Source organism: Pleurodeles waltl, chromosome 11, assembly GCF_031143425.1.
Source record: "Pleurodeles waltl isolate 20211129_DDA chromosome 11, aPleWal1.hap1.20221129, whole genome shotgun sequence".
In the NCBI taxonomy this organism is placed as follows: domain Eukaryota; kingdom Metazoa; phylum Chordata; class Amphibia; order Caudata; family Salamandridae; genus Pleurodeles; species Pleurodeles waltl.
Window position 1 is genome coordinate 617,126,364 of NC_090450.1, and position 15,602 is coordinate 617,141,965.

The window sequence follows — 15,602 nt, forward strand, 5'->3', positions numbered from 1 at the left end:
TTTTTGTGCAATTTAATATACATCAGTCGTAAAATTAGTTTTAAGTGTTAGTATTGTTAGTATAAGTTATTTTTTTGTAATACAGTTTACAATTTACTTTTGATTTTTTTTTTAATAGGGTGGGAAGTTAATTGAAGTATAATAATTGAATTATAATGGTAATTAATCTTTAATTGTTAATTATGTAATAATTATGTAAATAGTTTTATTTTGTGATTGTTCTATTAATTTTTTAATAATTTTGCATTATATTTAAATGTCTAAATTTGTGTTACTAAAATATATTTCAGTAATGGGCTGTGGCGTTTGGAGGGAATAGATTGGAAAGGTATTGGAGTTACAGAATATGTAAAATTACTCAATAATATTTGATAGATTAATTTAAAATCTTTTTATGATTTTCTTATTGTTTTAAATATTATGTACAATATTTGTTTCATTTAATAATTTAGTGTTAAGTGTCTAATAATAATGTCTTTTTCAATGCATTTATTAATCTTGATATATTTGTTAAACATTGTTTTAAAAAATGTGGCATATTTGTTATGTATGTTATTGTTTTGGTTTGTCCTGTTTTTTGTAGTATAGAAGTAAATTGTATTTTGATTCATGTATTTAGTTTTCATATTACTAAATTTTTGTAGCAGTATACATTTGGTGTTTTTCATATATAATATGAATTTAATTTGTATTTGATTTTAGTTATTTGCTTATGTTGTAGAAAATGATTAGAGGTAGATTTGTTTTGGTAGTCCCTATGAAGTACTAAAATGTGTGTACAGTTGGTTACAGTGGAATGTGAATAGTAAACCTAGCCCCTCTAGGGTCCAACTATTTCCCTACAATTGTGTAGATTTGGAGCGGGAACAGTAAATCTAATACTTTGGGAATTCAACACTTTCACTGCCCCTTGCTTAAATTGGAGTGGGAATCACAAATGCGGCGTAGTGCCACTCATATTTTTGTTTGACAAAATGGAATATTTTTGGAAAATTAAATATCTTAATTATTGTTTGTTAACCTGAATTTATATTATTTCTTTATTTTTGCAATTTATATTGTTTAATTATTTCTATTGTTTAGGGTTTGTGTTTTTATAAAACTTTAATTCATTTTTATATTTAGTTTAAATATGTTGTTAATTGTTTCTACTTTTAATATTATTTTGGGATTTTTTATTGGAAATATATTGGAAATATTTTTTTAAATATACATATCTACCTCTCTCTATTTATACACATATATATATAAATATAGATATATATTGATCTATAGAGATAGATAGCTCTCTTTCCATATATATATATGCATGTATATATATAGATCTATAGAGATAGATAGATCTCCCCATTTATTTATATATATATATAAGTATACATATGTATATAAGTATATATATATATATATATCTATATATATATATATATATGTATATATATATTCACTGAAAAAAACAAATGTTGGAGTGACCGTATACTTAGGTGAAAATATCAGTCACAACATAACATTTTAAATTAAGAAAACTACTGAAATTCACCAGTAATAGTTGACTGCAGTACCTATAACTAAGGTTGTGATGTAACTATAACTTGCTCCCTGCCATTCACAGTGTTGTCATAAATGATGTAATTTCAGATGTCATCAGTGATGTTATCAATGCTATCACTGAACATGTCACAAGTGATGAAAATATGGGGATATAAGCAGCGCATGGCAAGGGAGCTAGTTATAATTACTTCATGGTGCAAATTATAGTTAACTTTAACAGGTGAATTTCTATGAAGTTGCTTTTGTTTACCATACATTATTATACCAACCTTGTGCATAGCCTTTGGCGATGCTCATCGTGGGGGTGGGTGAAGGGCGGGACTGTGTCTTGCTCCCCATATGCGGGCAAAGCCGGAGTGGGGGCTCAGCGCAGGGCCTGGTGGTTCCACTGTGGAATTACATGGGGGACTCACTGAGTGCTGCGGCTGCTCCGCAGATCTACAGCCCTCCAAAATAAAACATTTTTAAATTGCCACTGAGTTATCCTCACTACTCTAGAGTGAGTTTATGAGCCCTCTGCCTCTAACGTGGCTGATTTGACATAAACATTAATTGTTTGATTTTAAATGTTCACTTTCAACCTCAATGCAAAGTAGAGACTGCAGAACTGATCAGCAATATAAATTTAGAAACTGTTTATCACAGAAACATGACTTAGTGATTCCTAAGGGTTAAACATCACAGAAGCCATATCTCAGTGCTATAAGAAAATTTGCCCTCGCCTTGATAGACTAACTCATAAGAAGGTCAGCCATTACCTTTCAATTATTGCAGATTGTTGCTAGGAACCTTGTAAAATCTGATTCATTTGCCGAAATGTTATTATTTTAAACAGACTTTTCTGCTTTTTTGTCTTGTGCAGGTGCTTTAATGTATCCCCTCCTTCCTACGATCCCGCTTGTGATTTTGGGCTTCTGTTACTGATTACTACTCTGCCCGGAGATATGGTAATTTTACAATCCTGAGTGATTTACATGCTTGGATCGATGGCCCCAGCCGACTGATGCTTCTACCTTACATGACCCTCCTTCGACTCTTGGATTATGTGAATTATAAAGTAGGGATACTCGCAGTCCAGTTACATGCTGGACACCATTTTAGCCTCTTTTCGGAGCCTTAAGGTCAACAGTCCGATTCTATCTGGACTCGCCATTATAAAATACCAGTTACTCTGCCCATAAACTGTGCTCAATGTGTCCCTCCTACACTAATCTTTCTGCAAGATTCTGGTCCATTTCCCTTTCTATTTTTTCATTGCTCTCTAATGATGCACATATTAATATATCCATTAAGAGCATGACGATCTGCAGAGTTTGAGATCAGGTTGGCTCTGTATGAACTAACTGGACCCACTGACCCATTGTGCTAGTATGACTCATTGCGTCTCCTGGCTTGGTGAAAATGGAGCTTGGGGTACAACCTTAAGTGTCACTAAGGCTAAACCTCTGAGCGCCCTATTTGCTACCTCAACCTCCCTATGTAATGCTCAATCTAATTTCTTCCACAAGAAGACAGACCAGGTTTGCGAGACTTCTAATTACCCAGCAACGTCTTCCTCAGATGTACTGCCATGTACACATCTTCAGCCATTGTCAATCTCTGCAGTGATGTACTATAAAATATCATTTTAAATCAGTCATCATCTGTCCCTGACTGATGCATCCTCCATGCTTGTCTTCTGCAATCTTTCCTTTACAACCTTTACTGACAAAAAAGCCATTTTTGCCACCTGCTTGAAAAGCCTAAAGATGATCCTAGTGTTGTAATTTTATGGCTTCTACATTTTATTGATTTATTTATAACATCCTTTATCAAATCTAATTTCCTTCTCGACCCATATGCAAGCTGGCTCCTGCTTCCAGCATAGAAAACACATAGTTCTGTTAAGAATAATGGATGATCTTGCGGTTTTAATGGATCCAGGAGGAAAGTACATTTTGTCCTGTTTGATCTAAATGCAGCATTAGACATGGTTTCCTAACCTGACATCTTTCTACTATTGGTATTCAGAGTTCTCCCCTTGCTTGGATAACCTTTCTCTCAGGCAGGTCACAGGTGATTCATCTATCTTCTTATGCATCTAGTTATATGGATATGCTCTGTGACACCCTCCTGGATTTTTCTCCGAGCCCTACAATATTTAATGTATACATGACTTCTCTGGCTTCTGTCATACAGTCTTTTGAATTTACTGTCATCCTAAGAGGATGACACCAGATTGTTGTTAAATAAAAATTCTGCTGCACTTGTCAGCATAAAAATGTTTCTTTTTTAAACTGCCCTTTTGGACCCGATTTGGTTCCCCCTCAATTTCAACATGTTTTTGGCTCTTCCCTGTCACAGGCGCTTAGCCCACCTACACAAGTGAGGTATCATTTTTACCGGGAGACTGAGGGGAACGTTGGGTGGTAGGAAATTTGTCCCGGTGCAGTGATCCTACACGGAAATGCGGGAAAAATTAGATTTTTTAGTTAAATTTGAGGTTTGCTGAGGATTCTGGGTAAGAAAACATTGGAGGATTCACGCAAGTCACACCTCCCTGGACTCCCCCGGGTGTCTAGTTTTTGGAAATGTCTGGGTTTGGTAGGTTCCCCTAGATGGCTGCTGAGTCCAGGACAAAAAACGCAGGTGCCCCCCTCCTGCAAAAACAGGTAGTTTTGTATTTGATATTTTTGATCTGCCAAGATAGTGTTTTGGGGCATTTCCTTTCGCGGCCGTTAGGCCTACCCACACAAGTGAGGTACCATTTTTATCGGGAAACTTGGGAGAGTGCTGGGTGGAAGGAAATTAGTGGCTTCTCTCAGATTCCAGAACTTTGTGTCACCGAAATATAAGGAAAAAGTATTTTTTTAGCCAAATTTTGAGGTTTGCAAAGGATTCTGGGTAACAGAACCTGGTGAGATCCCCACAAGTTACCCCATCTTAGATCCCCTAGGTGTCTAGTTTTCAAAAATGTGCAGGTTTGGTAGGTTTTCCTAGGTGCCGGTGCCAGCTGAGCTAGAGGCCAAAATCAACAGCTAGGCACTTAGCAAAAAACAGGTCTGTTTTCTCTGGGAGAATGTGATGTGTCCACATTGTTGTTTTGGGGCATTTCCTTTTGCGGGCCCTAGGCGTACCCACACAAGTGAGGTACCATTTTTATCAGGAGACTTGGGGGAACGCTGGGTGGAAGGAAATTTGTGGCTCCTCTCAGATTCGGGAACTTTGTGTCACCGAAATGTGAGGAAAACGTGTTTTTTTTAGCCACATTTTGAGGTTTGCAAAGGATTCTGGGTAACAGAACCTGGTGACAGCCCCACAAGTCACCCCATCTTGGATTCCCCTAGGTGCCTAGTTTAAAAAAATGCGCAGGTTTGGTAGGTTTCCCTAAATGCTGGCTGAGCTAGAGGCCAAAATCTACAGCTAGGCCGTTTGCAAAAAACACGTCAGATTTCAATGTATTGAAATGCATTAGGCCTACCCACGCAAGTGAGGTACCATTTGTATCAGAAGACTTGGGGGAACATAGAATAGCAAAACAAGTGTTATTGCCCCTTGTCTTTCTCTACATTTTTGCCTTCCAAATGTAAGACATTGTGTAAAAAAGAAGTCTATTTGAGAAATGCCCTGTATTCACATGCTAGTATGGGCACCCCGGAATTCAGAGATGTGCAAATAACCACTGCCTCTCAACACCTTATCTTTTGCCCATTTTGCAAACACAAAGGTTTTCTTGATACCTATTTTTCACTCTTTATAGGTCAGCAAATTAATTGCTGTATACCCGGTATGTATGAAAACCCATTGCAAGGTGCAGCTCATTTATTGGCTCTGGATACCTAGGGTTCTTGATGAACCTACAAGCCCTATATATCCTCACAATCAGAAGAGTCCAGCAGACGTAACAGTATATTGCTTTAAAAAAACTGACATTGCACGAAAAAGTTACAGAGTAAACATTGAGAACAATGGCTGGTTTTTTGCACCTCAATTTCAATTTATTTTTATTTCAGCTGTTATTTTCTGTAGGAAAACCTTGTAGGATCTACCCCTTGCTGAATTCAGAGTTTTGTCTACTTTCCAGAAATGTTTAGCTTTCTGGGATCTAGCATTGGTTTCACACCCATTTCTGTCACTAACTGGAAGGAGGCTGAAAGCACCAAAAATAGTAAAAATGGGGTATGTCCCAGTAAAATGCCAAAATAGTGTTGAAAAATTGGGTTTTCTGATTCAACTCTGCCTGTTCCTGAAAGCTGGGAAGCTGGTGATTTTAGCACCATAAACCCTTTGTTGATGCAATTTTCAGGGAAACAAAATCAAACACAAGCCTTCTTCTGCAGCCCTTTTTTCCCATTTGTTTTAAAAAACAAAATTTTCACTTTATTTTGGCTAATTTCTTGGTCTCCTTCAGGGGAACCCACAAAGTCTGTGCACCTCTATAATCCCTTGAATGTTGGAAAAAAGGATGCAAATTGGGTGTGGGTAGCTTATGTGGACAAAAAGTTATAAGGGCCTAAGCGCGAATTGCCCCCAATAGCCAAGAAAAAGGCCTGGCACGTGAGGGGAAAAGGCCTGGCAGCGAAGGGGTTAAGATGGACGAACATGTGCTAATTTTGTTTATTGTTTCTTACCGCTAGGTAAAACCTCATGGTATGGAACACATAAACCGTTATAATGCTTCTATCCCCATGGGAAAAGACTCCATTGGTGGAAGGAGCTTTATTATTTTCTCTTTACAAAAAAATCCTTTTTTAGGATTTTCTTTTTGTAAAGAAAAAACAATTACTGTATGCTACAGGGTTGCATTCAGTTCATGCAGCTTTGTAGCACATACTAATATGCATTGCCAGAAACCACTTTGACGGCAATTCCTGGCAAAGTTTTTTTAAATGAGCACCTGCTTGGCGGTCATTCTTAAAGTGACGGGCACTGTCTCCACCATGTGTACGGAGTAAATTATTCCGTCCCTATGGCCGAACGGTGGGCTATCCACCCAAAAATAAATCAGGCTCTTAATCATGAGGTCACAGTACCTTGAATGTTTTTCAACACTAATCAAGTTACAGAAAAATCAAATAAATTTGTGTCTCAAGAGTTTCAGCTGCTCAGGATATGATTTAACGAGTACAGATACCCACTGGCATTGTGGTATTTCACTGCTGTTCCTCTTACACTTAGCTCCATTCATATTCCACTAACTCTGCTATAGCCGGCTAGCCCACAGTCACCCTTGCCCTGTGTTATCAGGTTTTTGTACAGTGACATAATTTGCCTTTGTCAAGTAGTCTACAATGTTGCATCTCCAGCAATGGGTTGAAACTTTTGCCTTTGAGGAAGCCACACCTCTATGTTATCAGTATACATTCTAAAAATGTGTTGGCTCCATTCACTTATTGACTATGAGCCTGATTCACAAAGGTAAACTTAGACCAAAAGCCTAAACCTAAAACTAAAGTCTAACTTTATTATGAGTGAAATTAGACTTTTGGTTTAAGTTTAGACTTTTGGTCTAAACTTAGACCAAATGTCCAAATTTACTACAAGTAAAGTTAGACTGTAGGTCTAAACTTACACTTTTGGTCTAAACTTAGACTTTGGGTCTAAGTTTACCTTTGTGAATTGGGCCTTTGCGTTTTTTCAGCTTGTACAGTACACCTGTAAACTGAATAGTGCGTTCTCACCTATAGTAGTTCACCTTTGTCTTTTATCATCACTTTCGATTAAAAAATATTTTGACACTATTGCAAACCTCAGTTGTCTGCATTAAATAAATCATGTGGAGAGATTTAGATCATTTGTATCTCATCAAGTGGATATTTATTTTTGTTACTCAAGATAGCAAAATATTTACATCCCCAGAATCATGAGTATGTCTTGTGAAGAAGCCCAGTCACCTCAAGAGACGTCTTATCCTGGTAAACAACTAGTGGCAAACAATGTCCATTTACTGTGCCTTCAGTGGCCACCAGCTAGCGGAGAAGGAATTAAGAAGTTGTGCCACAACCCATGAAGAACTTTATTGTGCTAAGATACTTGCACATACCTTTGATCAGCTGAAGAGCGTTCTCCAGGTACTCATCTGCTGTGATTGGTTCATCATTTATTTCCAGTTCTAGGGTGAAGTCACGGACTGCCCAGATGAAAGTAGGAAAGAAACACATGAAGTCTGCGGTGTCAGCCACTTTGCTCGTATGGTCATTGTGCCCAGGGGACTTCACTTTGATATGTTTTGACAACTCTGTCACATAACTGGTGATTACAATTAAGGAAAAAAAGGCTTCAACATAAAGATTTGCTGTGTGTCTCAGAAATTATTCCGGACAAGAGTCACATTTGATAAACCTTTTATTTTGCAGTATTCCATCCTGTGTCCTATTCTTTTCATGGGAAGAATAAGACCACAATTTAATGGCCTACACACTGTGAGGAGGACATCACTCTGGAAGACACATACTGATGTCTGAGTTTGGAGGATCGTGTGTAAGGGTTAGGCAAAAACAAAGTCTTAGGATGCCTTGGTCTTGTCTCACTGCCTTTGCTTAAGTCCTTTACAGAATTTCCTCTAGAGGCACAAATGAAAATCATTGACATGTACATGATTTATTGTAAGTAAATGTGTAGTTATGGATAACGGTATGGGGAATACATTTGTCATAACCCTTTAAAAATGTTTATCATGCTCAGTGTTTCTAAGTTCATGTTTATTGTGAGAAAATAATCAACTAGGCTAAATGTTAGTGTTAGTCAACACTTTGTGAAATATAACCAATCGAAGCCCTTTAGAAATATTGTCCTTATGCACAATGGTTAACATTTCATATATTTAAGAGAAAATGGGGAAACTGTGCAAACCTTTGTTTAAATTTCAATCAAGGGTATCACAGAAGAAGGTTTTGGCGTGCTGTAACATTGCAAACAATATTCCATATTCCTGTTTTTATGTCGATGGGCTGCTGTACATTTTCTATAATTTCTCCATGGTCAGCTACGTATGTGCACAGTCTGATCTTGTTTTTGAAAGAACATATAGATTGGGAAGAAATATCAGCAGTACATCATTTTCAGATAATTCGTTTTACTCAGCGCTCAACATGCTAAGTTTGCAGTTTACGGCTGTAGGAAACAAAGTAAAGCATTTAAGAGCACATTTTAAAATTGATATTTGAAAATTCTTCTAGCGCTTTCCAACTGATAGAAACTGGGATTTCCTGCATTGAAAATGGAAAATCAAAGCTCTGCAAAGCATGCCTCCTAATAGATAATGCGGCAAATTTGGTTGTTTCTTCTCTCCCTTTGTATGGCTGCACATCCATTCCATTTCCATGATCTACATGGATTGAAACTTACTTCACCTGTAGTAACACACATAGGGGCTGATTCTAACTTCGGCGGGCGGCGGAGGCCGCCCGCCAAAGTTCCCCCACCAAAATACCGATCCGCGGTCGAAAGACCGCTGAGGGTATTTTGGGATTTGCCCTGGGCTGGCGGGTGGCCGCCAAAAGGCCGCCCGCCAACCCAGGGCAAATCAACCTTCCCACGAGGACGCCGGCTCAGAATTGAGCCGGCGTAGTGGGAAGGTGCGATGGGTGCAGTGGCACCCGTCGCGTATTTCAGTGTCTGCATAGCAGACACTGAAATACTTTGTGGGGCCCTCTTACGGGGGCCCCTGCGGCACCCCCTACCGCCATCCTGTTATGGCGGTAGGGGGTGTCAGAATCCCCATGGCGGCGGAGCGCGCTCCGCTGCCATGGAGGATTCTGCAGGGCAGCGGGAAACTGGCGGGAGACCGCCGGTTTCCCGCATCTGACCGCGGCCGAACCGCCGCGGTCAGAATGCCCTGCGGGGCACCGCCGGTCTGTCGGCGGTGCTCTCGCCGACCCTGGCCCCGGCGGTCTCTTACCGCCGGGGTCAGAATGACCCCCATATTCCTTACGAAGTAGGATATCATCCAGATCGCTCAAGAATCAACTATTTTTTTTACATAGCATAGCTGTTTTAATCCATTGGGATATAATGCACGTTATTCTGCAGCAGACGAAATTGAAGAGTTCATACACTGGGTGAAATACAGAGTTTTACAAAACTCAGAGTAGCACAAGAGGCACACAAACACGGGCCATCATTCTCCATGTGTAAAGGTTACCAGCTCAACTCGCGCACAGTACAGCACCCCATAGACAAGCCAAGCAATAGGTGAAAATATCATTTTTCTGCAGTGCCAGAAGAATTGTCTCCATTCCATCATTGGATTGAACATACCTCTCCCTTTTCATGAATCACATTTTGTTCGGGATCCCGGTCTTTCTTTCCCTATCTGTATCGAATTCTAGATCTCTGGTAACCCAGACTAGATTGATTTTCCCCTGGGTAGATACTTGGGGTCCATTCCTACTGTGTCCCTGTTTCCTATTAAGCACTCCGAATGATGGTACAGTTATAGTTCTATTTAAACTAAGATCTTGAACCACAAGAACAAAAGGTACAAGCAGGCATGGTCATCTATCTATCCTCTTTCCAACTGGAAATGACCATATCATTCTTGGTTTCCAAAAAATACAAAAAGAAAGATAGACATCACTTCTTCTCATGAACAACATAAAAGTTTAACTGCAAGCAAAATGTAGTTAGTCTATTTCCTTCCAGTCACTTCTTCCTCAAGAACAGTCTGTGAAGGCCTTAGTTTCTGCTACACCTTTGCCAATCACCTCCTAAATCCTGCAAGAAAATAGTATTTGATAGGGCTCCTCCTTTTATATCAAGCTGGAAGCCAACAACTCAATTATGATACTAGCAATGCACCTGGGGCACAGATACAGTGTATTCATTCCAATATCTAGAACAGCCCTCTGTAGTATTTGCAGGTTTTTGTATTGATTTTATATCATATTTTATGTATCATTGTATTATATATGACAGAATAATCCATTATCACATTTTTTACTTCTCTATAGTACACATTGAACTACAAATAGTCTCCAGCTTTATAATTTGTAAAGTCTGCCTCACTGCTGCAGAAATAAAGTACACCTTATTCCTCCCCTTCCTGTCAGCTCTGCATTGTGCTTTTGAAGTCTATCCCTTGCTCTGCCATACAGAAGCGGGCCTTGTCTGAATCAGAAGGTTCAAAGAACCATCTACTCCCCTAATCTTTCCCTCTCCCACAGGAATGGTGCCTGTTTACAATGTTACCCTGCCTTATCTTCACTGTTCTTTCCCAGCCCTTCTGGGTTCTCCTCCTTGCAAATAGTACAGGAGTGCATGCAAGGAAAATGTCTTTCTTCTAGCCTTAGGACGATGTTTATGCACATTCGTTGGTTCTCTTTGATCAACCTGATGTTTAAAGGACTCACTGTTTAGCCTTGAAGTGCAGGCCACTGCCGACTAAGCATACTGCTTGTGTTATATGTTAATTGAGATTATAAATCCTCTTTGTGTCCTCTGGTGTCAGCCTCTGGAGTGTGCAGCTGTTGTAACCTTAAGATCATTGGCTACTGACAACCATTCATTCAGAAGGAATTATTCTTAGCAGTGACTCAGGACCTGGAAATTCATGACTATACCCTTTGTCCTTAGAGGAGAAAGGCTCAGCTTTTTCCTTGAGAAGGATTTGCAAGGAGGTTATGGTGTCACTGAGGACCTCTTGGGGAGAGCAACTACCAGTCACTATCAGAGGTAGGATTGTAGAGTCTGGGGGCGGCTCTCAGTGCCTCGGCTCAACGTGAAAAGGAGGCTACAGTACCATTTTAGTGGTCTGACACCCACTACATGAAAGAATCATCTATTGAAGGTCCTAGTTACTTACAAGGGGCAGTTCTAATCCAATAAATTACAGTTTTGGGGTTAGATTTGTGGCATAGGTTTGATTTTATACCCTCCTTCTGCTAAGTACTTTCTGGAAGAAAATTAGTGGATAATTAATTTGAACAAATATGTAGTAGAACAAAAGTTTATATCACCAATAAGCATGAATAAGACTGCCACTTGCACCATGAGAATGACTGTTTCCACGCATTGGCAGCAAACTCACAAAGGTGATGGAAGGAACACTAGCCTTTAATAGATCATTGGGCCTGAAACTAGAGAAAAGAAAATGTAACTTATGTAATGCTTAATGCCAAAAATCGTTTTGTTCTCTTATCAAAGGCAGTCTTACAACAATACAGAAACCGAGGCTGCAAAGTCTGCCGGCGTTTCCTTTTTACAATTTTCATGGGCATTCAGTCATCGAAGCCAGCACATCTTCTAAATTCAAAACTGTAGCTGGCCTCGTCGATTCAACTTTTGAAAAATCAAACATTGCACTTCAGGAGAAACTTTAAGCCCACGTTTTGACTTCTGGCTTGGCCATGACCTCGTAGTACATTTTTCTTTGGTGAACGAACTCCATATCTGCCATCCCGTGGTAAATATAACAGAAAGGTGTGGGGCTTGGGCCAGTATTGGCTCATTGCACACCAATGTTCCAAAAAAACAGGAGGGTCTTAGATACTGCCAGGGGTCCCCAATGGCTGTGCCCAATATATGTTGCTTTTTCAACATCTAGACTAGTAGGCCTCAGTGGCGGCTGGCAGCTTCAGGAGGGAGGGGGACGGGTGGGAAACACACACACACACACACACACACACACACACACTCATTCTTTCACACACAGACACGCACGCACATCCATTAACAACACTCATAACATTCAAACATGCACGCGCGCACCAAACATTCGTTTTAAAACACACACACACACCCACACTCATTCTTTCACACAGACACGCATGCACGTCCATTAACACTCATAACATTCAAACATGCACGTACGCACCAAACATTCATTTTAAAAGTTCACACACACTCATTCTTTCACAGACGCACATCCATTAACAACACTCATAATATTCAAACATGCATGCACGCACCAAACATTCATTTTAAAACATCTCACACACACTCATTCTTTCACACATGCACGCACATCCAATAACACTCATAACATTCAAACATGCATGCACCAAACATTAATTTTAAAAGATCACACACACACGCATGCACAACCATTAACAACCATTAACAACACTCATAACATTCAAACATGCACGCACGCACCAAACATTCATTTTAAAGCATCACACACACACACACACTTACCTTCAGCCTCGAGGTCCCAGGAGGATTGGGACTGCTTCCTTCCCTCATTGGCTGACCTTAGGAAGGAAGCAGTCCCAGTCTCGTCACAGAGTGGGATGGGGTCAGGGAGACTGCTGACCCCACCCCACTCTGTGACGAAGTGTCACTAATTGACACTCCCCCTGGGCGCTTCAGAGCTTAAACCTGAAGCACCCAGGTCGAAGTCAATGGGTGACGCTTTCCTCGTCACCCAGGGGAGGGCCTTGAGGCACCTTTGCTGAGCCGAGGAGGTCACTCCCATAGGAGCTGTGACCTCCTCAGCCCAGCAAAGTTCAGCTCAGGCAGCCAGGAGTCTGCGCAAATCGCACATGTCTCCCTCCTGGCTGTCTGAGCTGAAAATGAGGAGTGTCTGTCAGGCTGAACAAAGGTCAGCCTGACAGACACTCTTCATGAGGGGCAAAAGGACGGGCCGTGCCTGGTAGGCCCACAGATGTTTCTTCAGGAGCTGGCTTTTCATTTATTTTATGGGCTGCAAATGCAACTAGAAAGCAAATGGCTTCTATTTATTGCTACCTCCAGGTGAGCAAGAAAAGAGGAGACACATCCAGTCGATTTGTACAAACTAAACCCATACTTCTACCTCAGGTCTGGGAAGCAGTATAAACAAATGATTGGCTGTATTCAGTGGATCTGAAGATGCATATTAATCCATTGATTCTGGGGTGTGCGAGTCCTCCTGCACCAAACACTTTTTCCAATATGCACACAGGACTCATAGAAATACTGGAATGGCAACTCTTTTGGCATTTATTTTGTCCACGACGTAGAGAAAACTTCATTAAGACACACTTAGTACACATTTTTATGAAGTATAAATGTATGTCAATATGGCAATCAAAACTGCCTGAAGCCGAGGATTGATCAGGGGAGCACCACCATCAGTCTGATATACTCCTCTTCATCCTTAACATAGCCTTTTCTATATTCGTCAAAATTTGGCTCAAGTTGCAGCTTTGCACAAGGGACAGAAAGCCCATTTCAATCTCTAGCTGAAAAAGTGTCTCATGAGCGCTTCCAGTTAGGGGATGGCTTTCTTTATTCCTACAGTCTGGCTGTAATCGTGTGGATAATGTTCAAACAGGAGCTTTCTGTAAACCTCCTCAGTTTGCACCCACTGACCCTCAAAATTATCCAACTTGTGCAGGCAATCCTGCCCAGGCCTTTCCTCCAAAAGACAGTACAAAAGTCATTCAGCAACATTCTACTCACCAGAAATAACAGCTTCTTGTTTTCAGAGGTTAACTGTGCACCAACCTTTATGTACAATTTCAGTTCTGCATGTCCTCATCAGAATGATGTCCACCCATCTTTACTATGAGAACACTGCTATAGGAAAATGGAAATGAAAAAATGGTTTTGTATCCATTAGGCTCTTTCCAAAAAATTACACTGATTGTGTCAACCTCAAAAAAGTTTAAGAGTACCTCCTTTTTACTACTCCACAATAATATCAGTGGATCATAGCAGGGAACACTGTTGAGATATCACATAAGCTCCATGTGAGGCAATAAGGCTCACAAGTACATATAATAATCCTGAGCTCTTTGTCCTAAAATATTTCCTCTCAGTGATGAAAGCAACTGCAGTCTTGATTCCATGAAGAACATGCTTTCCTTTACAATATCAGGAATGAGAGCGACACTCACTCACTCTGCCTTTGATGGTTAGCAACTGAGGTTTTAGGACTGGGGCATTTTTCATAACATTCTTGTATGCCAGATCATGTTCTGGAAGCATGCAATCACAAGAAGAATATCTCAGCAGGTAACGTCACAACTACTTTGCAAATTTTAAAAGGCCCAGGGATGGCCCATACTAGACATATTGGTCGGGAATTTAAAATGCAAACAGCATGGCAGTCACTGCCCGGATGTTTTTCCACAGGCAGAACTCACTCCAATGCAATATGACATTCAACCTCTTAGGCATGCCTAAAGTTCTTCCACAATTTCAAAGAAAGTAATGGGTGTTTTTTGGAAACACTTTCCTTCAAATTAGCTAGGCCCATCAGATCAATCTGCGTCCCGTGTGGCCCCATACGACTCATCGCAGAGTCAGGAACAAATGTAGTTGCGATCCTCCTAAGAGTATGCCTCGAAAGATCTGTCCTGACTGAAACACCAGTTTTGCTGTTCTCTCATGATGAAAACAACCCCCTGTCCTGATTTGGTATGCAATCATGGACCGTTTATGAGTGTGCATGAAAAATGTCAGAGCAGCTTCCTGCTATACCACCCTCAGGTGTAGTGAGTCCCTGCAGCCCATCCACTTACCAAAGCTCCTACCAAGGAAACACTAGCCTTTGTCCCAGTGACTTAGCTTGCAAAAGCACCACAAACCGCAGTGCTGAGGCATACTCGCACCATATACAAAAAACAGGATCTCAAAACTTCATATTGTAGAGTCTTGCATTTACCGTTTTATCATTGTTTCTTTGCTAGCACTGTTTTTGCAGGGTCCTTGTTTACAGGGCTAGCATTGTTGAAAATTGTTTTGGTTTCCAGAGCTAACATTATTTCAGCACATCCATATTTCTATCACTGCTGTTAGGGATTATTCTTTTGCAATGATTGGCTTCTTTTTCTTGTTTTCCTAACTCACAGTTTGCTGCCTTCCTATACCAGCTATTTTAGTTTCCTTTCCCTAGTGGGATATATTTGCTTGCTTTCTGTCAGGATGTTACTTGTGTTTTCCCGTCTTTTCTGTTAAATATTCAAATCATCTCCTTGTCCATAATGGATTTTTATTAAGCTCTCCTTCCTTGGTTCTGCCACCCTGCATATTTTTCTATGAAATCACAAAGATATATGGGTACAGCTGGGTACCTAAGTGGTGTTTCTCATTCACTGTGAGCATTGTCTTTATGTTACTTTTTATAACATCACAGAAGTTATCAGCTT

General features: G+C 40.2%; 1 protein-coding gene across 1 annotated transcript in view; it reads right to left on the minus strand.

Annotated features, from left to right (window-relative positions):
- Positions 1–15,602, minus strand: part of LOC138265930 (guanylate-binding protein 1-like) — a 149,357-nt gene that overhangs the window by 74,913 nt on the left and 58,842 nt on the right. The window contains exon 5 of the mRNA XM_069214126.1: positions 7,571–7,776. Coding sequence (XP_069070227.1) covers positions 7,571–7,776 — 206 coding nt within the window. The remainder of the gene's footprint in view (positions 1–7,570; positions 7,777–15,602) is intronic.